The 27,476-nt window shown below is 34.0% G+C and overlaps 1 protein-coding gene across 7 annotated transcripts in view; it reads left to right on the forward strand.

The window, feature by feature from the left end:
• Positions 1-25,265, forward strand: part of LOC127837315 (neurogenic locus Notch protein-like) — a 516,941-nt gene extending 491,676 nt beyond the window's left edge. For 3 of the 7 annotated variants that reach the window (XM_052364277.1, XM_052364275.1, XM_052364276.1), the window contains 15 exons: positions 12,007-12,198; positions 12,585-12,670; positions 13,960-14,107; positions 14,755-15,018; positions 15,750-15,848; positions 16,173-16,268; positions 16,641-16,838; positions 17,718-17,981; positions 18,403-18,501; positions 19,130-19,225; positions 20,119-20,214; positions 21,157-21,252; positions 23,114-23,302; positions 23,534-23,797; positions 23,980-25,265. In XM_052364277.1, coding sequence (XP_052220237.1) covers positions 12,183-12,198; positions 12,585-12,670; positions 13,960-14,107; positions 14,755-15,018; positions 15,750-15,848; positions 16,173-16,268; positions 16,641-16,838; positions 17,718-17,981; positions 18,403-18,501; positions 19,130-19,225; positions 20,119-20,214; positions 21,157-21,252; positions 23,114-23,302; positions 23,534-23,797; positions 23,980-24,134 — 2,166 coding nt within the window. In that variant the 5' untranslated portion in view covers positions 12,007-12,182 and the 3' untranslated portion in view covers positions 24,135-25,265. Of the gene's footprint in view, positions 1-1,209; positions 1,333-1,607; positions 1,812-10,058; positions 11,458-12,006; positions 12,199-12,584; positions 12,671-13,959; positions 14,108-14,754; positions 15,019-15,749; positions 15,849-16,172; positions 16,269-16,640; positions 16,839-17,717; positions 17,982-18,402; positions 18,502-19,129; positions 19,226-20,118; positions 20,215-21,156; positions 21,253-23,113; positions 23,303-23,533; positions 23,798-23,979 lie in introns of those variants that run through there. The other 4 variants (XM_052364271.1, XM_052364272.1, XM_052364274.1 and 1 more) reach the window with 4 other exon arrangements.
• Positions 25,266-27,476: the final 2,211 nt, after the last annotated feature.

A 27,476-nucleotide genomic window follows, 5' to 3' on the forward strand; every position in this document is an offset into this window, starting at 1 on the left:
CAACCAAACTTGTTGAATTCCATTGGTCCGTGAAACTGCCAATCGAGCCCGTACCACTTAAAATGTCATTAACCGAAATTAGAAGTAAGTATTTCGCAACATAATAGTCAAAATACCACGAACTGACGCCTGGAGAAATGCACGAGACTTTTATTTCAAGGGCCGCGGTGTTCTCACCACTCATCAGGACTTGAACCTAGAAAAGAGAACACTTGAGAAGCCCGTTTTGAGAACACTTATACGAACTCGGTAAAATATATTGCGATACTTTATTAGGCCCGTCATCTAAAATATAAAATACAATGAGGAATAGTATTGTTTTTCTACAAAAGAAAAATATATGTTGCGATTCGAAATCAAAACATCACAGTTTAACAAAGTGTGAGCATGTACCACTGCAATCTACAGCTACATATACCTGTCTGGATATTTACTTCATCTTTTTATATGTTTGGGCATAAACTGTCTTATTCAAGGCCTTACATTGCTAAATTTAAAGATATGAACTACAGTAAAGAAAACATGTTCGCCCTATCAGGGACCGACCCAGTGTTCGTTGGAATAAAATAATATCGCATAAACAGCTCACAGATTTGATATATTTAATACGATATGCATTAAACACTTTATATAATTTTCCCACATGTTTTCACAAATGCAAGCGAAATAGACAGCATCTTTAACCAAAGCCTCTTAATGATTTGATTGCTCTTGTGATTTTTATCATCGCTTCCCTTCTAAGTACGGAATAGTTTGCGCGATACGCACTTTGACGGCCATTACTTGTTAGCCTTATGAAATAGCTTTATTACGAACAACAAAACACTTGCCGATCACCTCGGGATGTTAGCAAATTGCCACTTGACATTGATGCTGAAAAGGCCAGACCATAATTTAATTGAGGAAAAAACCCGTTAACAGGTTATCTCAAACGACAGCAAAATTGCAAAAACACTGTCAGATTTCTAGCATGTAAATAACGAGTTAAATTTATAATCACATCGTACCATTCGAGAAAAAGACATTAGGTTATTATATGGATAATACTTTTCTGCATTTGTTTAAACTCAATGCTATACAATGTCAACGTTGATACGAATTTCAAACAATGCGTGAAGAGATAAAAATCAGTTATGTGTTTGCATTGCAAATAAATATTTCTTTTGCTTGGCCTTTAAGACTAGGCATGCGTATTCGAAGGTTCAGGTTTCGGCTTTAGTGTTTTTGTGTAAATCAAAAACATTGTTGACGCGTATGGCGCCTTATTGAAGATGATCGTGACTTGTTTCATTAATTTTTGTATTCTTGTTGCTGTAGCATGGAGTAAACAAGGTACGTCGCCATACTATAATGCTTGCGCATAAGCCGCACCATGCTTTTTCTAAAGAATGTACAATGGTATCTATAACGTGAAGTTATACGTTGAAATTGAATGTTTAACAATTACAAATGTACATTCCTAGGTTGTTCAATACTCTGACTTGCTACACTCGTAGAAATCCAAATTCGTCTTATTGTAATTGTTTAATGCTTTTCATACAATTTTTTTTTATAATATTGGATCATGAAATCATCATATGAAACTGATATTGATATATGCTTTAAAGATTGCGGTCGACCCCCGCAGAGTCGTGGGGTAACATTTCACATTGGTGACTCTGCTGATCCCGCGTTTAACGACAAACCGACATTCCCGCATGGGCAACGCATTCAGTACCGATGCAGGGAAGGTTTCCACACGGCATCGTACAGAGGGTTCATGATTGAATGCAACGATGGGACCTGGACAAATTTGACCTTACAATGTGAAGGTATATACAGTATAATTAAGTTACGAAATGGCCTCGACAACATAGTTAGATAGACACTCGTAGAAACATATACAGGAAAATATTGCCCTTGCATAAAAACATGCAGCGCTCCGTTTGTTAAGGCACAATTAGCACAGTATTTTGTTGGCTGAGCAAGATCGATGGTTCACATTCTCAACAATTCACAAGTATGTTCAATATCACATTTGGTTAGAAATGTAGCAGATCACTCAATGATGTAGTATTTTGATGTGTGTAGATAATTATTACGGCATATAATGCCACAGTGAACACGTATATGTAGTTATAAGTCTGCATTGCACACTAAAACAAATATATATTTAAAGCTTAATAGTGTGCTGAGTATGAAGGAAAAAACAAGCTGAAATATGCATTACTTTGAACATGTCTTTGATGTCCTGTGTTTGTTTAGACAGACAAATTTGATATGGTATATTCACACCACACATAAATAAAACATGTACCATCAGGGATCATATCATATGTGTCCTCACACGGCTTATAATGAATGTGTTTCTTTCACCTTCGAAATATATAGTATTGAAATATTTGATTAACACGCAGTCTTCTTTCGACACATTCAAATCACACTTTAAGAACCTCGTCATGCGAAAATGGGTCTTATGGCACTTTTGCTAGCGTAGCTCAAGCCCAGTCTGAGCAATTGTGTAGTCTGGTTAAGAGCTGCGCTGTCCACTATAAATCACGTAAGGTTTCGTGGTCTTATTAGGTATCTCCTGACCAGACTACGAGATGCTTAAGCTGGGCTATAGCTACGCTGGTCGCATATGGCAAAATACCCATTGCCGCATAACGCGGGTCTTATAAAATCTCTTTGTATCTTTTAAATGATGTATCTAAGAACGCTACTTTTCGATAAAAAAATTAAGTCAAACTGTGTTAGTTATAGAAAACTGGCAAATTTAGGTAGCCTATTCAGACTTTCAAGAACGATTTGTTAACCGAATGACCGAGTACGACAACATTTGTAGTTAGATAATGCAAAGATTTCAGTCTTTTTATAACACTTTCGGTAGTTGTTTCCCTCATCTTGAAAGCAATGCTGTTTTACCGTTTAACGATAGTCCGTTATTTCTTCCTCGGACGATTAATTGACGGAGTACCGAGTCAAAATACGAGGCGCTGGTTTTAATAGTAATATAAGTATTATTTAAACATATATTCGGCACAATATTATCGAAAATGATCAACAAGCGTTTTGTTGTAGTTTTCTGTTGAGTTTAAGCGAATATGGATACATTATTTCCGATTATCACGATTTTCTCAATTAACAGCGTATTATTTATCATCATGATACAATAATCAAATGGAATGTATATGTCTATTAAACAACTTTGTTCTTTAAATATTTTGTATGCTTTACATAATGAAATAATGGTTCTATTGATCGCTTGGTAAATGATATTGTATTTGTCCGTTTGTCTCCGTTGATCTGATAAGGACTAGGCTATTATTAAGGTTGCTAAATAATAGCCTCAGCTGCTGAGCTCATTTACAGGTCCGCCGCGTCTTCGCGAATGCATCTATTGGCTGACTTGTCCCTGTGACCTTTAAAGAGAGCTGTGCTACGCGGTCGTAACGTAACACGCATTGGACTATTGTCATAATTCAACAATGTTATGTAAAGTATACTCTTCCGCGCTGCGATTTCTTTCTCTGCGCTTATGCCGCTTGAGTGTGATTTGGTGAAACGTAGTACCGTGCACACCGTTTTTTTTTAAAAACCACTATCAACATTAGTTGTTTTTGCGAAAAACTACTTACCGAAACAACGGTGCCTCGTGATACTTTGCCTTTTTTATGGTCTGGTACTTAATGTCGTTCATAGATATCGTCTTTAATTCAAACAACAAGGGAATTTTTAAGGAGTAAAATAATAATGATCTGGGTGCTTCTGATGCTGCTGTTGCTGATGATGGCGATCATAATTATGTTGAGAATCTTGTTCAAGATGGTGATGATGATGATGGTGATGGTGCTGTAGTTGATGCTGATAATGATGATGATAATGATGATGATGAGGAGGAGGATTATGATGATGATGATGATAATGATGATAATGATGATGGTGATGATGATGATGATGATGATGATGATGACGATGAAAATGAAGATGCTGCTGCTGGAGCTTCTGCTACTGCTGCTGATAATGATGATGATGATGCCTAATAGCCTATGATGATGATATGGATGATGATGATGATGATAGCGATGAAGATGATGAAGATTATAATAATGATGCTGCTGCTGATAATATTTATGATGATGATATTTATGATGATGATGATGATGATGATGATGATGATGATGATGATGATGATGATGATGATGATGATGATGATGATGATGATGATGATGATGATTATGATGATTATGATGATAATGATGATGATAATAATAATGATGATGATGATGATGATGATGATGATGATGATGATGATGATGATGATGATGATGATGATGATGATGATGATGATGATGATGATGATGATGATGATGATGATGATGATGATGACGATGATGACGATGATGATTTTGAAGTTCGAATAAGGCACGTATAAATATTTGAAATGTGTATGGAAGATATGCGCAGAACAAAACAACAACCGTAATCTTTTATTTTTTTAATTCAATATCATACATACAATGTAAACATATATATGATCATACAACATAGTGATTGTACAAAGAGGAATAGTTATGAAAAATGATGAGTTGTATAAAGTCGAAAGAAAGCATACTGGACTTGTGTGTTCTGTTGTATATTCACAATGATCTTGTCAGATTGAAAAATATAAAAAAAATAAAATAAAAAATAAACAAAACTATTTTAGAGAGATAAACTAACATTAGAGTGAAATGTATATAAGTGGACAAAACATTATGAGAATTGAATCCGATTCCATTTTTGTTCAAAGATTTGTAATGTATCATTACTGAGGGCTATTTCTTTTTCAATCTGGATTTTTAGTTTAAGACTGTGGACAAAACAATTAAAATTTGGTACTTGTTTTTTGTACTTCATGTTTAAGATAAAATATTTCATCAATATAACCATAAAATTCACAATATTATTACAGTCTATTGATTGCAATGAGTTAATTCCGAAACTTACATTTAAGAAAGATAGTTTAACGTTTAGTTGATGTTGTTCAAGAAAAGATATTAATTGATTCCAAATAGACTGGATGTGTTTGCACTCCCCAAAAAGATGTTCTATAGTTTCAATGATTTCACTGCAGAAGTCACACAGATTTGAGTTAGATAATTTGCATTTAAAGAGATATTTATTTGTAGCTATAATTCTATGGATGTATTTGTATTGAAAATTTCTCAGTGTGCTTTCAATAGTTGCTTTATATGGCATGGTAAATATGTGTTTCCAATTAAGTTCATTTTCTCCAAAAAGGACTTGCCATTTATTTTGGATTTTGGAGTTTTCTGTAGGGTTTTTAATTTGTAGTGTGTAAAATATTTTATTTGTTTTGTTTTTTCTTCCAAGTTTGTTTTCTACAAATGTTGTTTGAGTACATGGTGTATTATTTGTATTGATTTCAGATTTAATATGTATGGGTATGCTTTTGATTAGTGTGTAGTATTTCAGAAAATTATTTGAAGGTATTCCATATATGTAGCATATATTATCAAAAGAGTAGAAATCCTTAATTCTGTAGTCATATAATGGTCGACATATTTAATGCTTCGTTCAAACCAGTCTTTATAGAAAAACGTCTTATTGTTTGAAGTTATGTCTTTATTGTTCCATAAAATTGTTTTACTGCTGGTTTGGGTTTCTAAGTTATGAGTGACATCACTCCACGCTGATAGAACATCAGACAGAAATATGTTTTCGTTTGCAATTTCATGTAAGATAGTATTGCTGATGTTACATTCAAAGAGTAAGGAGTCACCATATTTTTTTAGGATTTTCTGGTAGAATAATTTCCATTTACTCGTATTGGTATTATCTAGGTATCGTTTAACCCAGCTGCATTTGATTGCATTCAAGAATGAGTCAATGTTCGTTAATTGGATACCTCCATTTTCTACAGATTGAATTAACTGAGTTCTTTTTATTTTATCAGGCTTACCGTCCCATATGAAATTAAATATTGCTGATTTCATATCGTTAATAACATCATTTGGTGGATTTGGGAGAACTGTTAATACATATATTAATTTAGGAAGTGCAAACGTTTTCAATACTGTGTTTTTTCCGATTAGTGTAAGTTTACGATGATGCCATGATTTTAAGCAGTTTTTAAAATTCTGTAATTTAGGTAGTATGTTTTTAAGAACTGTATCCTTTTTATTATTTGTGAATGTAATTCCTAACGTTGTGGCTTCATCGGATGTCCAATTAAATTTCATTTCTTTTTTATATTGAACATTACTTTGTTTTAATTTACCTCGATGTCATTCCGTAAAGGGTTAGCGACTCTATTAGGTTATGGAAAGAATCGTAATTGTTATTTAAAAAATAAGTTGCATCGTCAGCAAATAGGGATTGTTTGATTTCTTCGTCAGGTTCTAGTGATATGCCTTTTATGTGTTTATTTGATTGGATGTGATGTGATAGGTACTCGATGCAAATAATAAATAGCGATGATGAGAGTGGACATCCTTGTCGAAACCCTCGTTCGATATTAAAACTGTTTGAAAAGAAGCCATTGTTAATGATTATACTGTTAATATCGGTATAGAATAGTTTGACCCATTGAATGAGACTTTCACCAAAGTTCATATTTTCTAAGCAAGAGAACATAAATGAGTGATCAAGCGAATCGAATGCCTTTTCAAAGTCTGCAAAGAATATTAGACCAGGAGTATTTGAATTGTTGAAATAGTTTATGCATTCTTGGATAAGACGAACGTTTTCACCAATGTAACGTCCTTTTATGAAACCAGATTGAGATGTTGAAATGATTGATGGTAATTGTTTTTTTATTCTGTTTGCTATACTTTTAGTTGCAATTTTATAATCATTGTTTAGTAAACTTATCGGGCGCCAGTTTGATAAGGATTCTAATTTTTTTCCCGGTTTTGGAATAAGTGATATAATACCTTGTTTTTGTAGCGTAGTTAAGTTTTCGTTTTTAAATGAATAGTTAAGTGAATTAATTAGATGTGTTTTAATATCATTCCAGAATATTTTATAAAATTCGATTGTGATGCCATCAGATCCTGGGCTTTTGTTATTTTGCATTTCTTTTAGGGCTAATCCACATTCATATTCATTAAGCAATCCGTCGCACAGTTGTTGTTCCTCCTGGTTTAAAGCGTGATGTGTATTTTTAAAAAGAGTGTTATTTTCAACATTTTTTCGTTTATAGAGGGTTTCGAAAAATAATCGTTGTTCTTCTAGTATTTGAGTTCTGTTTGTTATATCTTTGCCATTGACTACTAATTTGTGTACAGTTTTTTGTTCACTTCTACGTTTTTCAATGTTTGCGAAATATTTTGTATTTTTTTCATTGTGTTCAACATGCTGTGCACGCGCTCTTAGTATTATTCCATTGAGATGTGTATGATAGGTTCCATCTAATATTTGTTTTTTTAATGTTATTTCATTGTCAATGTCGGTGGTATCATTTGTGTTTGTTTGATGCAATTGTTTTTCAAGTGTTTCAATGGTTTTGATGGTTTCAGTTTCAAGTTTGTGTGTTTCTTTTTGTTTAAATGATGTGTATCTAATTGTTGTCTTACGTATATTTCCTTTAATTACTTCCCATAAGGTGTTTGGGTTTGCATCTTTATTATTTTGAACTGTATTTAATATTTCCTGTTTTATTTGTGTTTGATATTGTGTATCTAATAAGATGCTGTTGTTAATTTTAAAGTATCCTGGGCCTCTTTCAGGTTGTATATTGTGCAGTTTAAGTTCAACTAGAGAGTGGTCAGTCATAAATCCTGGTTTTATGTTACATGTGTCAATAATGTTGCAAAGAGATTCAGATGTTAAAAAATAGTCTAATCTACAAAATATTGTTGGTTTTGTTTTTGAGTGCCAGGTGAATTTGCTTTCGTTTGGGTATACTGTACGCCAGATATCTATCATATTGTAGTTTTCAATTATGTTATTTAAAATGTTTCTATTTTTAGTATGAGTATAAAGGTTTCCATTCTTTTTATCTATTAATGGGTTCAGGACAGTATTGAAATCACCACCGATTATAATATTTTTATCTTGGTTATTAATTATAAAGGATTGTAATGTTTCGTAAAAAGTGGAATCGTCTATGTTAGGGCCGTAGACGTTGATTAATGTTATTTGTGTTTCGTGTATTTTGATATCTATACTTGCTTGTCTGCCAATTATTATTTCGTTAAAGTTATCGACTGTGATCCCTATATTATTTTATATCAGAAAGGCAATGCCTTGTTTATTAGTATATTGTCCACTGAGATATATGTCTCCGTCCCATTCATCTTTTAAGTTTTGTGCTAAAGTATGTGTCAAGTGACTTTCTTGTAATAGGCATATACTATAAATTTTTTCGTCTTACCATTTGAAGATTTTTATGCGTTTGTCTTTATTGTTTAGCCCTTTTGCATTTAAAGTACATAATTTAATCATTTAAAGAGGTGTATGGAGATGTACATGATAAGTTGTGTGTCCAGTTGGTTTCTATTTTAAGACATAAGATGTGTATACATACAAAGAAAAAATAGAAAACAAAAATTAGGGATTCAAAAAAACAGAAATTTCCATAGAAATGAAGAAGTAAAAAGAAATATCACAAAAGTGAGAAGAAAAAACAAAAAGGGAGATAAACACATAGCTCTTGCTTTATAGATGTTAGAAAATTGTTGGAAAGGTAGTCTTATTTCAGGTAGATACAGAAAGGTGAGTTCGAGTGATGGTAAATAATAAGTGTATATCGTAAATAAAGATATGTGCAATCAAATTTACAAAGAAAGTAAACAACAACAACACAAACAAAAAGCTATACAAAAAGGCAATTAAACACTACTTGCACAGGTATATATGATATGTATATAGTTTACAATAGTTACATGGTTACATTGTTGACTTTTTTTGTTTGTTTTTTTGTTCAAGGTGGGTATTCTTAAAAAGAGAGGTTGCGTACTTAAAACAATTTTTTTAATAAGATTCGTCTGCCCATACAAATATGGCAGCAACATTAAATATTTTGTTTTCTTAAGATAACTATAAAACAGTATGTAATATCAGTATAACTGCTCTGTCTTGCTTGCTATTCAAAATATACTATATCATTTAATAAGGTGATGTCCAAAAGCGTTAAAAAGTATCCAACTGCAAATACCGTACATATATAGACATAGAGATATGTAGACATATGCTCATTACAAATGTAGCAGTTGAATTAAATGTATATTTGATGTTCCTAAGATAAGTATATAATAACATTTAATATGAATATAACTGCTCTGTCTTGCTTGCTAGTTAAATATAATTTGTATTTTAAATAGGCGATTTCAAAAAGTGTTAAATAGTATAAAAAGGCAAATACCGTACATGTATAGACATAGGCATAAACGCCAAATGTTACATGCATTTTGTATGAGCTTCTGTTAGTATGATACAACATATACAGTAATGCTTACACATGTAGACATATGCTCATTACAAATGTAGCAGTTGAATTAAATGTATATTTGATGTTCCTAAGATAAGTATATAATTACATTTAATATGAATATAACTGCTCTGTCTTGCTTTCTAGTTAAATATATTTTATAATTTAACTAAGCGATTTCCAAAAGTGTTAAATAGTATAAAAAGGCAAATACCGGACATGTATAGACATAGGCATAAACGCCAAATTTTACATGCATTTTTTATGAGCCGCTGTTAGTATGATACAACATATACAGTAATGCTTACACATTTCCTACTTTGCACACGAACAATAGAAATGACATTAATTGCAAAAAAATAGTTTACAGAGTTGATCTATCAATTAATTACAATTTTGCTTTTTGTATAATAATTATATAATTATTTTACAATCATATGTATTCTTATTTGTAACTGTCTAACATAGTATGCTTTTATACATTAATAATAATTCATATGTGTTGTAATTTATGTTCATTATTTACGGTATTGTCAACAACAAATTATTTTTTTAGATGTTTTTTTTTGAAGGTTGATAAAAATTGCTTATTTAACACGTATGGCATATCTAAGTATGTAATTATACAGAGCGATCAATAGTCTTCCAAAAGAAGCCGAATAATATGAATTCGTTTGCAATTATTCAATTTACCAGCAATGTCACTTGATATCAGAGTAAAAAGAGTTTAATCAGTTCATCTTTTCGATTTAATATCACGTGTTAGAGAAAAAAAAATCTATTATGATAAAAGCAATGTAAATAGAGTGACACATATTTGCTTCCCTTTCATTTTAGATTAAATGATTTATTTGTCCAGTGTGCGTCTTTGCATGTACTGTTAATGTTTTTAACAGTTTAAACACAATAGTTGTCCTTATATTATATAAGGACTCCTGTCAAGGATAGTGGTAACACATGATTTATTGGATTTATCTCTTACCTTCGAAATCTAAAAGGGCAAGAGATAAATACATGTACATCGTTTTTGAGTATTTGACTGCATTACAAAAATGTAAATACGTATTTATTTACAATACATTTGGTAAAAAAATTTAATACTCTTTGGGTACACCTTGTTTATAATAGTACATATATATATAGATAATACATGGTGCATAGATGTAACACAATCAATGGTGTGTTAAATTTAAGAATGTTGTCAAACATATGCACCGATATATAACATGCATTTAATTTGCTTGCTTTGCATTGTGTACACATGCTTACGTAAATTGTAAATACACTGTATTGTATTGTGCATTTGTAGTCATGGTGTGTCTGAATAGCCACTAATCCCTTGAATAACCACTAATCCTTCGTCTTCATTGCACCTTGATAATGGACAGCAGTTAATTATAGTATACTTCCCAAAGTAGAAACGTTTGTAAATGTTATGTCTATGACCATGGTAGACTAAGCCAATAATTAAACTCCTTATAAAGGACCCTGTGGATGCTTCCGTTCCGGTTTTTGTAGAAAAGTTTTCCGCTTCTACTCCATACTGATTCTACAGTGTCTTTTTTCTTCAAGCGGAATGAGTTGAAAACTGTTTGGTTCAACTGTGTTAGGTGTTCGCTTGCATAAATTTTAACTTGTTTGAGTTGCTTGCTCATTTTAAGAATTTGTATTTTCTTAGATCTAGAAATGAATTTTATAACAGCTGGTCTGCTTACAACCGTAATCTTGTATCTTTTATCGGTTGTATATAACTGATTATCTCCCACCAACCACATCATCGTCGTATATCATTTTATAAAGATATTTCTTGTTTACAAGAACTTTCCAAGAAGCATGCATTGAAACATGATCCTGATACGCGATTACAATTCTCGGCAATTTCTGATAAGCCCAGCGGATATTATGATGCAGTCTAAACTGAACACGAACCCGAAGAAAATATTCTGATTAGAGATTCTTAAGAGAAGTGAATGTATTAGACATGTCGATTTACTTTCTCGTTTTGATAATTGGAAGTTTGTCTGTTAAAGCGACTGCAAAGGGTAAGCTAATTATTTTTAACTGAGTTTTTATAGCAAATATAACATTAGTATACGTCTTTTTTGATCAGATAATAACAAGTTAAAATTTATTAGAATGGACATGTACCTTATATTAAATTTCATTTCCTTATGTTGTGAAACTGATGTATATCGGTGTTGTGTATTTTATATTGCTAAGGCAGTTGACTTCTTCAAGCTACTTTATTGTTTACAATATAAAACTTTAAAGTCAACATCCAGTTGGATGAGGTGGCACCTATCTTTCATGCAGTAAAACAGAATCTACAACATTACGAACTTCCTTTATTAATGTATTACAACGTAGCATATGTGTATATGTTTAACCGTGTTGTTTACTGCTATAAATTTTGAATAGTCGGCATGCCTAATCTGATTCATGCAGTTCAAATAAAGCTAAAATATTAAAGACTTTCTCTTTCCATGTACTAGTATATCAAATTTGTATATATGTATATGTTTTATAATATTGTTTACTAATATAAACCTTAAATCGCCGGTATGACTAACCCAACAATCATATGTGCACAGTTCTGGTTAAGACCCATCAAGGTCAAACGAGGCAACCACAGTCATGTCAATCAATTGCAAATGGAAGGATTATAGACGATACGGTGGTATGTAATGACGGCTTCAGTCTGCATGTAGAGAGGCGACAATGCACATGCAACCGTGTTGACGGATCTTTGAAATGTAATGATGTCACAATGGCTTGCAAACAAGGTACACACATTGATCCGAAAAGATTGCAGAGACATGTATGACCTTTCCGAATATAACTCGCAATGTATTATTTACTATGACAAGATGATATAAAGAGTAGAGCTACTTTTTTGAATGCGGATCAATTATAATTGATTGAAAAAACAAAGTTAAAATTGCAGTATGTTGTTACTTCATTTTATGAAAAGGTCCATGAATATCTAATTTAATACGCAAAACAATCCGCGTCAAATATATTTTTCGAATACATTTTGTTGAATATTACTTTCACATATTAACACGCGGAATGTTCGGCTGCGCACGCGCAGTAGAAATCTCATGATGGTACGTATCACATTTTTGTTTTCATAAATGTTCATTGGTGCTGCATTGGTTTTATTTTCCAGAGCAAAATAAATGCGTTGTTCCGGAAAGCCCGGGCTACACATACATGTCTCTTGACGGAGGTCGCGAGTTACGGAAGGGTGCGACTGTGAGAAATATTTTAAATATTTTAATCTAAACTTATATTTTATAAACTCCACGAGAACATTACAAGGTCTAGAACAAATGAGTATGTAAAATTGAGTACTAGCACCATGAAGCCGATGCATCTGTTTAAATTTTATGATCTATACACCGGAACAAGAACAGAAATAAGGCGATAAACGTACAATTATTTGAAACAATGGAAACGTCGCTGATCGTACTCAATGATACAGTCACTATTTTAGAAATACTACGAGTAGATCATAGTATGGTGTCGAATAATCCAGACATTTAAACTTCCGACCGCAATTATTTCTTTTCTAACACGGTTTTCAGCTTATTTGTTGTCATCAGGTGTCTTTTCAATACAAAGGATTAAGTCATACGAAGCTTCGTCCATAATCGTTAGCTCCGACTGTTCCATGGATAAGTGTACCCTCATTTCTTATTGTACGTGTACAGTCTCTAACATCGGAAAAAAAGTAAATCAATATATAGATGTACTGTAAATATATTCGTCGTAAGCAAAAACAAAATCAACTTTAACGACAACTAAAGTGTTTAGAGTGAACAGTGTATGCTTTTATAAATTCACCAGTAACAACAATAGTGAGTACAATCATGCAAAATGTATACTTTGTATTGAATCACAACACACCTTGTGTTTTCTACTGTGCGTTTATATTTTGATTTTATTTTGTGACGTTTGGTATAGATTGCATGTACGTTAATCAGGTCTGACACACTGCATTTGTTTACATATTATTTCGGTGCGTGACATTCATTAACCCTTAAAGCGCTGGAGCTGAATTTAAAAGGCCTTTGCAAAAAGTTTGGATCCAGATGAGACGCCACAGAACGTGGCGTCTCATCAGGATCCAAACTGTTCGCTATTCTGATAGTATTCTTTGAAAAAAATCGAAGAAAATGCTAATTTTAGAAATTCGGCAGACGACATTTTAGCAGACGACAAATTTCCCAGCATGCAAAGGGTTAAATAAAGTATGAGATGGGGATGAATCCACCATTTGATGTAACGCGAGCTTGGAATACGTTAGCTCCGCCTATCGGAAATGCATAATAATCTAGGGTTGTTATTAATGTTTGTTTATATGAAAGTTTCTTTTTTTACCGTGCTTAAATAAATAACAGTTTGTGTAATCTGGACTATTATTTGGGAAATCATATTTTACCATAATTATAATGGTTTAAAACATGAAATATATTTGTCGGGAAGGTGGTGCTTTATATTTTTAATTGTTTGCAAAGTCATAATACTTTGTGTACTTGTAGGTACCCAGTGGTACAAGGATCCGTGTGGTTTGTCAGAGCAGAGGGAACGCAGTTAATGGCGATATATTGGCTGAGGTAGATGGACAAGATGACGTCATTCAATGCGTTGATGGAGTGTTCGCAGACCACAATCTGAAGTGTGGTAAAGGTAATTGCATGACTTTGTTCGTACATAATGAGATCAATCTCATAACAATTAACTCTTTACCTTCGCTCAATTAGCTGTCCTTTTTAGGATCAGACGATATAGAATTTTTAAAAGGTAACGTGCAGTTGATTTATCCTAAAAACATCGCGGGCATCCGTTTAGGTAATAAATAGAATATCTAATTATGTAACGACGTTTAGATTTTATCCTCACCAAATGAACACAAAATGTTGAGCACATCTTGTTAAAGGCGGCATTTTGATTGGTTGTTGAAAGGTCATCTTAACGTGACCGCTTATGCGATGACATCGAGTCTAGTTAATGGAAAATATATAAGCGTCAGACTGGAGATGATTTTTATGTTTAAATTTGTTGAATAAAAAAGGCCTGTCGAGCATACACACGTTTATTTAATCAACATATATCATATCATTACTCACCAGACGATTTTTTGTCTTGATTTTTAAGACAGGGGATATGCAAAACTACTAAATATCACCTGAAGTTTACCATTTTACCGTGATTGGCAACACAACACTGTTATCATATTGCGTATGTTTCCGAAACATATTGAAAATGGTGAAAATACAACAGAAAATACCACAGAGTACACGATCTATATAAATTGAACTGTTCTTTAAATTTAGATGGATGTCAAGTGCCTTCGGTGTTTCATCCCCAACTTTCTGTTTACGACATTTCCTCGCAAAGAAAATACGTGTCTGGCAGCTCACTTTACATAAGACAAAATGACAGTCTTGTTTTCAATTGTGAATCATTCGGAGATACCGTCTATGAACCTCATCGGCGATTGTTCGCCTGTGACCACGGCTCCTGGGTCGTTCAACAAAGGCCAACTGATGAGCCATGGAGCTTTGAAAACAACGGGTCCTTCCCCATATGTCGTCAAGGTACAAGTCTCTTGATATTATATATATCTATTTAATAAAAAGTGTTGCATACATTAACCCTTCAATTCTAGTTATGAAGGAATACCTAGTGATGAGATCAATATGGTGTCCATCTCGCAGGTGTAAGAATGTAGGATCCATTCCTTTTATGACTTCTTCCGATGCAATCGCTTACGAAGAGTTGTCTCCTTTCCGGTGAGTAAACATGGAAATTTACTTTGATTTGGAAGTAACTGATGCGACGAGGTTGCTCCAAAAGACGAGATTAGGTTAAATATCAATACAAGATGCTTACAAATGTGGAAGACACATTCCTTGGCATTTTATATTCCGTTGTGTAATATATGTTTATGCTTCTTATCAATGCACCTAATAATCGAGATCTTTACATACGTCACTGAGTGAATGAAGATGTATAAATCTAAAAATTACATTTCTCTGCTAAGATAATTTTTTTCATTCAAATATAGTGGTTAAGGACACGTTGCAAAATATTAAAAAGATAACATGTTCTACGCCCTGATTTGTGCATTACCGGCAATACAACAGGTTTACTGTTGCGTATAGCCTTCACAATGCTTACACTTTTTAGTTGCAGGAAATATACGTAATATAGCCCTGCGTCCAATACTTCCGAAGGTGTGTCAATATGGGGAAATGGCACACCAAACAAAACGGGCAATAGCCTATAACTATTTGTTTGTTATGCATATACAATTGTTCTGTTTCAGTTAATTGCCCAAGCGGTCATTGCAAATTTGGTGGACACTGTAACCGGGATTTTGAATGCGAATGCCCAGCACAAACTGTTGGAAGAAATTGCGAGAAACGTACGTCTCGTTCTGGCACTTAAATCTTAAGTTAAATTGTTCAGATCACTCAAATACGTGTTTTATAGGTACAGATAAGTATAAACAACTTTAATTTTAAAAGAAGATAGTTGTGATCAATACGAAACTATGTTTAATACTACTATATATATTATTTCAATAATTCGTTTTGTTTTTAGTTATAAATACATTTAAATGCATTCACCATGCTAGATGATGGGCTAATCGAAATATGTATTGTCTCTCTGTTTAAAGATAAAATTACGAGTAATAACACAGAAAATGAATGCAATAATAATGCAATAATAATTTTGCTTTTTTCAGCAATGTGCCTGCAAAAATGTGAGAACGGTGGCCTCTGTGTGGCACCTAATACATGCCAATGTTCTGATGGATTTCAAGGACGAAACTGCGAACAAGGTATGGATTGTCTCTACCTAACAAATAGCGTGTATTTATTGTCAATTACAAAAAAGTCATCAAACCGTACTAGAATACAAATACTAATGACCTTAAATGTGTATGACCGAAAATTACCACTTGATATGTGACGTAGAGAGCGTTACATATAATCCAATACGTAATTATTACTGAATAGTACGCATGAGATTGTTGTTAATTGGCTTATATAAAACGAACAAATACGTTGTTGCTGTTTTTTTTCAAAAGCTTAGCTAGGGTTTATACCTCTATATGACCTCTTGATACCTCTTTCCCACTACGTATCTTATAAACACGTGAAGCAATACATACCATATGAAATATTATTAAAACTCGTTTCGTTTAATACAGCGACAGCCACGAAACAATGCACTTCAATAGCTAATGGGAAGATAACAGACCGCGGGAGGTCCGTTGAATGTGACAGCAACTACAGTCTAGTGTTCATCAGTGGAATGGACGCCAGTTTGTACATGAGATACTCGTGCACGTGTGACAAAACGTCCGGTACCTTCAGTTGTTTGGGTTCCAATGTGGCGTGCAAACCAAGTATGCATTCACAGTAATAGTGTGTTGTTTGTCTGTATGGATAGTTTCTTCGCTAGGGATTTCGTCACAATGAAGCTAAATCACTTAAAATAATAGGTATGCACAATTCATTATTCATTAAAAATACCTGTATGGTATCGACCCAAGGTTTTACAGTAAATCTAGTGTATACCTGATTCGATGTGTTCGCATATGTGTGTGTATGTGGTATTGGTTTATGCTCTACTAACACAGCGTTCGTATACTTCGCATTGGAAAGACATCTCCCCTGATAATAGCAGGCAGAGATATCTGTGAACATATTCACAACTGTACATAACATAGTCATAACGATGATTAATTAATTGTTCTGGTAAATTTCACAATATGACGGACATACCTGTGTATACATGGAATATTTAAATAATCAAAAGTGTGCAATTAACTTACCCGTGGGCAAGTGAATAAATTAAATATTTCCACAACCTTACTTACTACCAGTAACGTTTGCGGAAACTACGGGCTTAGTATGAGATGGAACCAAATCATCACTTACACATATGTCTGAGCTATACGAATAGCTTAAACATTTCAAATTATTATAGAGACATGCTAATTGGGTTGTTCTCTACTAAACATTCTTTTCAACATGGTCGATAGGTGTGGATGTGTGTGTTGGGGGAGACAATTTTCTTCGTATGCTTATTTCCATAACTCTTGAAAAAGGTCGGACCTTGTTCTCGTATAATTTAAGTGACATACCGGGTCATTCAGCTTTCGACATTTGTTACTTACTGGCATAAAAGACCGTTACAGGCACGTGCATGCCGTTTGTTAATTAGAAACAAACACATGTCCTCACACCTACATATAGCGTAAAAAATGTCGTTTATTACTTAGATGGATGCCCAATACCTTCATACTTACAACAAGGGTTCACTTTATATGACTACACGTCACGTCAATACATCTCTTGGGCAAACCGTTATGAAATTCCGAGCGGAGATGTGTTAAATTTCAACTGTGAACCATCTAATGACGTATACTACGAGCCACGTCAGCGAATGTTTGCCTGTGACAAAGGCTTCTGGGTTGGAAAACAAAAGTCCGGTGAGGAATCATGGAGTTTCGAAAATAACGGGACCTTCCCTGCATGTCGACCAGGTATGAAAAGTTTCAAGGAAACTCTGCGCTGATTTTTTTCCATGTAGATTTGTCTCTCGCAGTGTACATTAGCGTGTAACAATATATGCAGCTCGTGATGCCTTTAACCCAAATATTTTGTGTTTATTAATTTTATTCGTTGTAAATAATGTATTTCTGTAAGGTTTAAACAGTGCATATGACTTTGAAGTTAGTTAATGCTACAATCATGTTATACTTTAGAAAATGTAACTCATCCGTTTAACAACATTTTATGTCAAAGCGACACAAACTAGTATTCAACCCTATCTATCTCGTATTGGCTTCAGAAATGCAATGGTTATACTTTCATGATTTAACCTATGAACGTGCAGTTTATAAATACGTAATTACTGTGCAATTCACACAAAAACTTCGTGATATGTAACGTTTTTCCTTGCAGTCATATGCCCCGGAAATTACTGCATGTTTGGCGGTCACTGCATTAGAGATTTCCAGTGCCAATGCCCACAACACACAACCGGTCAACATTGTGAACAGGGTAAAATAAGCACGCATGCCAATGCCAACGAAAAAAATAAATGCTTTGCATATGTTGGCCCTCATGTCGGCTTTTCTTGTACCAACATTATAAATAGAAATAATAATAATTTTCCATATCGTTGTAAAAGTAACATACAAGTTATATTTACAGGGTCCTTTTCACAGATTTGACGATTTTCAAACGTTGAAGCACGTATTCAGAAATATAAGACGATTTAAATAAGGGAGCGAAATATAATATATCACTTAGAATCATACTTACTTACAGCTTCGTTTATGGATTATCATCATTTACAATTTTTAAAATATAACTCGTTAAAGAATCGAAACGGCTAAATTAGTAATGCTGATTCTGTTGCTTTCGTAAAATTGAGTTACGACACTTATTTAAAAATAAAATGACTGTAACAAATCAGACAGGATGGTCATAGCATACATGACATCCTTTTAATTCCAAATGACGCTAGTTTAAATTATAAATTATAATATATTAAATTATATTTATTTCAATATACCATTATAATATAGTTCCGTTGTTAAAATCTAGTAGTTTTAGGCATATACTTACACACTTTTAAAAATGCACCGCATCTGTAAACAACTCTCTTAAATGCAACATTTTGTAGCTCTGTGCGGCGATGGCTGTTTGCATGGGGGAAGCTGCTCCGCGCCGAACAAGTGTACATGCCCAGATGGATATGAGGGGCCCCATTGCCAGCAAGGTTTGTAAAGCAGTTCATTCAATTTGATGAGATCTGACACCAAATGGTGCTAATGTGCGTTTGAATAATATTTAATATACCTAAACGCCTTATAACTATGTTATTCGATCCATTTACTTAGAAGGTATGATAATTATTATAAAGTAATAATTATTATATTTTCTTACTTAACGGATCGTTATTTGGGTGCCTGTATTGAACAGTTGATAACTTAGAGTTCTATGGTCACTGAAAGTACTTAATTGTCAGTGAAATTGTATAAATTACAATTCGAGCTAAATTGTGTTTTGTAAATCATGCAAATGCAAGGTGTTGTTTAATATTGAACAGCAAAACACTAAGCATTTTCGTATTAAGGCATGTACAAAAACAACAGTAATAACCTGCAGTAACGTGTTTGCACTGTATGAAAAGTCAATACTGTTAATAGAACAGTTTATTTTTTGCTAGGCGGTGAATGAGTGGTGAAAACCGGTGAATGATAACCTAGTCATTTCATTTAAGCGTGGTGCCATGTTTTTGAGAATAAAAATTAATAAGACTATTATTTATGTTAAATTCAACCGTCAAATAATAGGAAAGCAGAATTACATTTTCAAAAAGGCTATTACTGTTAATAATTTTTACTGTATGATGCTTATTAAAACGTGTCCCTTTTTCTTTATTAATCTTGCGACAGCTTGAAATAAAACGAAAGTCTGTAATTTTGGTTTCAGATATTATCATCTCTTCTTGTGTTGTCATATTAATTAGTTATGTTCGCTCCTTGCTTCACCACTCGTAAAAATATCTTTAAACGACCAGTTACGAAATGATAATACGATCTTTCACCTATACATGTATCAACAAATACTCGCTGGTGTGTTGCCTTACTTGGGTTCATCATATTCCAGCGTCGTGTCGAGGCGGTTGTTTGCATGGAGGAAGCTGTATCGCACCAGACACGTGTCGATGCCCGAATGGATATGAAGGGACAAGTTGCCAGCAAGGTATATATTGATTGGTCGAATTCTGACAACATTGATCGATTATGTTTGTCTAACTAAAACTAATAATATGCAAATTTACAAATTAAAACCAATACCTTACACTCGTTGTTGATGACTAATATTGTTTCAAAGTAACATTGTGAGTTTAACTATATATATTTATAGTATTATATATATATATATATATAGATATATATATATATATATATAGACTAGATATAGATATCTATATAAATATAGATCTCTCTAGATATATATATATATATAGTTATTAGATATATATAGTTAAACTCACAATGTTACTATATATATATAGTATTATATATATATATCTATATATATATAGATATATATATATCTATTATATATTATCTATATATATATATATATATATATATATATATATATATAGTTAAACTCACAATATTACTTGGAAACAATATTAGTCATCAACAACGAGTGTAAGGTATTGGTTTTAATTTGTAAATTTGTGTTTATTATTTATATTATTGTTATTATATGTGTGTGTGTGTGTGTGGTGTGTGTGTGTGTGTGTGTGTGTGTGTGTGTGTGTTGTGTGTGTGTGTGTGTGTGGTGTGTGTGTGTGTGTGTGTGTGGTGTGTGTGTGTGTGTGTGTGTGTGTGTGTGTGTGTGGTGTGTGTGTGTGTGTGTGTGTGTGTGTGTGTGTGTGTGTGTGTGTGTGTGTGTGGTGTGTGTGTGTTGTGGTGTGTGTGTGTGTGTGTGTGTGTGTGTGTGTGTGTGTGTGTGTGTGACTAAGATGGGTTTCTTTGGTATGCGTGTTAACACATGAATTAGAAGCTTTGCCAATGAACTTTTATTCAAATGTGGTAAATATTATATAAATATTCTTAAGAGCACCCGGGGTACATTTAAGTACATATTATACCTGAGCCGACAATGATCAATCGAACATAATTGTAGCGGTGTGTCGTGGTGGTTGTTTGCACGGAGGAAGCTGTATTGCACCAGACACGTGTAAATGCCCATATGGATATGCTGGGACACGTTGCCAGCAAGGTATATATTGATTGGTTGAATTCTGACATCAAAGATCGATCATGTTAAGCAAGCCTTAAACTTGTTGTTGATGGCGAATATTGTTTCGAAGTCACATTGTGAGTAGAACTACATATAATTTTTATTATATGTGTACGTAAGATGGATTCTTCTTCGGTTTGCATCTAACACATTGAATAGAAGCTTAGCCAATGAAGTAATTCAAATGTAACAGTGTTAACAACTAATGCTTTAAACTCTGAAATTACAGCTAAGTATGGGGATAAGATATATAACGATTGGATGACTTCTTACAATCTCGGTAAATGATGTCTGTTCGACTAAACACAATAGTGGTTTATCACATGCCATACCCCTTTTCCCATGTAATATAACCATTACGAATATTTTTATCACATGCCATACCCTGTTTCCCACGTAATATAACCATTACATATTTTTTTATTACACATGTGTAATACAACATTTTTAAGCGTTTTCATTGGCTTAGTTTTCGTTTATTGACCAATGGCATTTTGTTATTGTACTGAAATGACGTTTCAACGTCAAATGACGTCATGAAATGTAAACAACATTCGGGAGTTATCATTAAGTTTTCGTAAATATATATTTAATTTGATCATTTAAAAGCATGTGATAAAAAAGATCTGACACTCGTTGTCATATCATACCATATTTTATGAAACTCGTCCAGGAAATTTGTTTGCCAAAGGCTCGCTTACCAACAGAATTCCTGAACTCGTTTAATAAAATATGGTATGATATGACAACTCGTGCCAGATCCTATATATCTTACACGTCATGTGTAATATACTTGTTAAGCGTTTTCATATGCGTATTTTCGTTCGATCGACCAATCGCATTTTGTTATTTTGCTGAAATGACGTTGTGCACAACGTCAAATGACGTCACAAAATGTAAACAGCTTTCGGGATTTATCATTATGTTTGCGTACATATTTAATTAATTTGCTCATTTAAAAGCATGTGATAGAAAAGATCTGACACTCGTCCAGGAAAATCGTTAGTTAGCTCGCCAAAGGCTCGCTTACTAACAAAATTCCTGAACTTGTTTAATAAAATATGGTATGATATAACAACTTGTGCCAGATGCTATATTTATCACCAGTTAGACAATAAACACACATCGTAACTACAAGCAAGAGTTAATTATACCTGCAAGTAAGGTAATCGCAGCAAGCTAGAATTGCTCAATTTATAATTGTGACTCACGTGATCAAAATATGCCGATTACTAAGGAAAATGGCAGTCTCAGCTTATACATTTTCAACAAAGTCCATTATAATCAGATAATGTATTTTTTACATATCAGTCATAGCCTATCTTATGGACGGAATAAAAGATATTTGTTTTCTTTCTTAATGCGATTTTGTGAATGCTTTTAATATTATAATCAGTTTTCCTTGCAGCTGTGAAATGGAATAAAAGAACATAACAACACATAATTTAATCATACATTTACATAGCATACGCATTTCTTACAAACCGTATAACATAGTTGTTTCATACCTTAAATATAAAAAAGACTCACTGACAATACTGCTAGTTATGCATGTGCAACAAACATAGGTTGCATTTATTTAAAAAATGTTTTAATCTTTTACTAAATAATCTATGAGATTGCTACCAACTTATTTTATTATGATTTGTAAAGTACATGTACATAAGTTATAAATCATACCACTTGCATTTGCATTTGTAAAAAGCGCTTATACCAACCACTGCGTTAACTTGCCGACATGTGGTATTTGCTTTGAAAGTATTGGATTTTATTTGATGCATTTTGCTAACATAGCCAACAATTAATATATATTTTGATATCGATATTATTTAATGTTCAGTGATCGACTCTTGTACAATCGCAAATGGGAAGATCACAGACCGTGGGAAGTCCGTTGAATGTGACACCAACCACACTCTGGTGTTCAGCAATGAAATGGACTCTAGTTTGTACTCGAGATACTCGTGCAAGTGTGCCACAACTTCCGGTACCTTCAGTTGTTTGGGTTCCAGTGTGGCGTGCAAACCAAGTAATAACTTTAAAAACATCATGTGCAATTTTTAATTAATTGAATTTTACAACACAAAAAAACAATACTATATGGTGCTCGATTGTCTCAATTAATATCGTTGTAAGAAAGATTTTAGCGTTATATTGATAATATAATAGTGTCTTACTTGTAAGCTTAAATACCGCCATTACTGAAATAACTGTAACATAAAATTCCTTTTTTTAAAGTAGATAATATTATTTGTTATAGATGCATGTCATTTACCGTCCACAATTGAACAAGGAATGACTATATTAGATCTTCCCAACCGCCGAACCATTACTGGTTCAACCCATTCGGAAATCAAACACGGACAGTCTCTTATGTTCCATTGTCAACCAAACGGAGCCAACTTTAACGAGCCACACCAACGTGTGTTTCTTTGTGACAAAGGCTCCTGGATTGCCAGGCAACGAAACGATGTGGAAAGATGGAGTCTTGGTAACAACGGTGCCTTTCCAACGTGCCGACCAGGTAATACATTCAACTCAACCATAAATGTCGTTTTCCGTAAGTAAGGTTTAGATTTTTAGAAAATTCATTACATCAATAAGTTGCATAAACGACCATTATCTACAAGTGTATAACTTCAGTATGATATCGAACAAAGGTGTAACAAAAACATGCAGATGTAAAGAAATGCCTTCGTTTTTCAGTGAAGTGCCCTGCTGGCTATTGCGAGAATGGTGGGTACTGCAAGCAAGATTTCACGTGCGAATGTCCGGATGGTACGACTGGAGGACGATGTGAAGTGAAAGATGATTATTATTTGTATGAACATAATGAACCTGATTATGTGTATTCACCATGAGTTCCATATTTAACGCGCAACATGTTACATAATATCGCGTCTTAACAACACGAACGCTGCGTGTAAACTAAGTATACACATTTAGTGCGATATATGAAATGGGTTAACGTGTTTCAAAGTATAGTTTCTCAAGCGCCCTTACCCTTGCATTTGTTTTGTGTTAATTCGTTTTATCCATAATGCGTGTATTATATTTTATAGGAGTGCATATCATACAACTGCCATACAACTGCTCTTGCATGTGAGCAATGGATTGCACAATTTGATTTTTAAATTAAATATAAACAATTTGTCCCATATGCCATGTGCATTTTGTTATGTCACTACTTGGTAATCAATGGCAACAAAGACACATGGGTGGCGAATTGACAGAGGAATTACAAAAACGCTAATTAATACCCCTTTATTAACACTGACATAAAGTGCAAGAGGTGTCTCCTTTGCGTTCTGCATTTCGTAGATTCATTTCAAACAAATTAGTAAGTCCATTTTGACACCGATGACAGGGATTTAAATATAAATGGCTTTAATTCACTTGGTATTAAAAATATCATATTAAATAAATTGTCATTATCCAGAAACATTTGATTATTGATTTCAAAGTAAAATTAAAAAACTTATGTTACACACATGTAGATTCATTGGAAACGAACATAAATGTCATTTCACAGGTTTGCTTATAAGATTGTATAAGTTGTTTATCCATGTAATCTGCTTACATTGTTCTTTACGTTAAATAGTCTTATGACATAATGTATATAAATATGTATATTTTGCTGTTTCTGACATTGTTTACACTTGATGCACACATTACCGTGGGCCAGTGAGAGCTTTGCCATGCTTCTTAATGTTAACGAATGTGACAGACACAGACATATAGTAACACAGTGCAAATATAATTTGTTTCTATGACTGATTCGTATGAAAGGTTCGCAAGATTCCGACGGAATTATCTATGAACTACCAGCTGAGGGTTTATCGATATATATTCAGTTGTTGATGAAAAACACACCAGAAAATAAAGCGCACGGACGAATTTAGCAGCGAATATATATATTCTTTCTAAAAAATGTGTACGTGTAAAACTATATGTTCATACTATTGTTTAGTAGTAATAAAGATTTTATCGTTGTCTTTTTTCGGTAACATGTTCGTTCAATCTACCTTGCACTCGATTGTTAAAGAAGAGTCAACCCTCTCGTCAACCCATACATCGGCATTCTGATAAATGTTGGTTTTGCACCTGTAACAGTATGACTATAACCTATTTATGAACACGAGGGCCACGATGGCACGATGAGTTCAAGGCACACCATTTGTCGCAGACAGGACCTTGTGACCTAGCTTTAGACCCCACTTGACCAAAAACGTCAAGATAAACACTCTTGCAATCGTTCCTAGAGATTGACCTCAGATTGCGAGAGGTCGAAACTCGAGAATCCCTTACACTCACCGAAACCTGCTATCTATCCAGGAAACGTGTTATTGCTGGAAACTCCAGACCACCAATGTCGCGACCCGTCGATATTTTTTACAGACCCGTTAAAACCTTCAGACTGCCTGATAAATGCTCAGCAAAAAATGTGCTTGACAGGACGATCACGCCGATAAGCATGGGAATCACTATTAACAGGTGCGCGGGAAAGTATGTTCTCCAGCTGTACCCAGCATGTCCGAGGTGTCAGGGGCCATTCACTGCAGTCCGACTTCTTCTAAAGTGCAACACATTTTCACCGCAGAGGGTCCAACGTCGAGCCGCATTACGAACCTATGGACCTCTCCAAATAACTACTGACATCACAGTGTTTATATCACGTGACTTTTTCGATCTGTGTTTGGAGAATAAAGCGCGACCCAGTTAACATTTTTAAGGATCTCTTTTTAATTATTTCACCATTTTTATTGGGATAAAGTGGAGACCGGCTCATTCGTAAGAGTTTTCTATTGGTATCATGATCTTTTTGAACAAGTTAGTATTTTTAGTAAAGCGCGTTTGAACGGTTAGAAAAATGTCGGATCAGTGTGGGGACTTCTTATTACAAATGCGCAGTTTCACATGGCTTCACGAAGTTGATATATGTTGTCGCGGGTAGTATTGCGTTCTTTCTCTCTCCGACACCATAATGTATCTTCCGGGTGAGAGAGCTGTAGGGCAGCAAGAAAGAACATGTTCTAGAGTGCCGGGACCATCACAAAGTTTGCATTTCAGATCTGGTACGAGTCTGCAGAGGTTTGCGGGGGATGATAGTAGGTGATAGTGGGTCAAGGACTGACCTTAGGAGGAAGGAAAGTCTGATGGAGTCATACTTCCAGATGTCATCACAGGTCAATCTCCTTTCTAGTGTATTGTATTATATCCATGCTACCTGTGTTCCAATTTCTACTGCTCTAGTCTGTTGTTTTCTTCAGCCCTCCTGACTTCTGCCTCTCTTTCTTATGTGCTCGGCTCCAAAGAAGTGATTTTGTCGTTCCAATCCCCCCCCCCCGACATCCAACAGCAGTCAATTCTACAGTGTCTCTGAGCTTGAGCGAATTCTCAGCTTGACTGACATTCTTGACCATTTCCTTCTGGTGCAGGTTACAATGCCTGCTTCGGGCATATGATCATCTGGGAAGCGCTTAGGGCGAGTACCAGTCTTGCCTTGCTTATCTTGTTGCTCTTTCCGTACAGTCCTACTTTCTAAGGCGTCGGCTGGTGGCCCTCTATAAGGCTTCTACATATAAAGTGATTTAAATATTAGGTTTTCAAAGATTTAACCAAGAGATCTATTTTCCGATCTCACTTGACCCAATTTTGAATTAAGTCTATATAATATTAAGCAAAACAACCATACCAAGTCTTAAAAAGATTAAGCCTTTACTGTAGGCTTTTGAGTGGTAGGGCTTCAAGTGAACAACACAAGAGTCGGGACTTCACTATTTCGATTTTAGAATATGAATAGCATAGTATTGTAGTTTTGGAATATTTATTGTAATAAAATGCTCTGGATCATTAACATTTTACAGAAAATGTTCTCACTAAATAGAAGCCATTTATTCTTGTGTTTGTCATATTGATTCAAAGTGGTAAAAATGTGGGTACAACAATTCCTCCAGTACATCAGAATTACACTGGAACAAGTTGGTATTGTGAGTGAAATAGTGTGTGGAAAGCTAACACAAATCCAAAATGTAGCCTCCTTGTTCTTGCACTATTCAGATCATCTCATGAATATCAACACATTAAATAGATCTCAATATTAAAACCCTTCTATGCATGCTACCCTTACCTAATGAGCAGTATTTCGACTAAATAAAGCAGTCTTTTGACCAATAGTTTTTACAGTATCCACATGGTTTATT

This window comes from Dreissena polymorpha, chromosome 7, assembly GCF_020536995.1.
Source record: "Dreissena polymorpha isolate Duluth1 chromosome 7, UMN_Dpol_1.0, whole genome shotgun sequence".
NCBI classification, from domain to species: Eukaryota; Metazoa; Mollusca; class Bivalvia; order Myida; family Dreissenidae; genus Dreissena; species Dreissena polymorpha.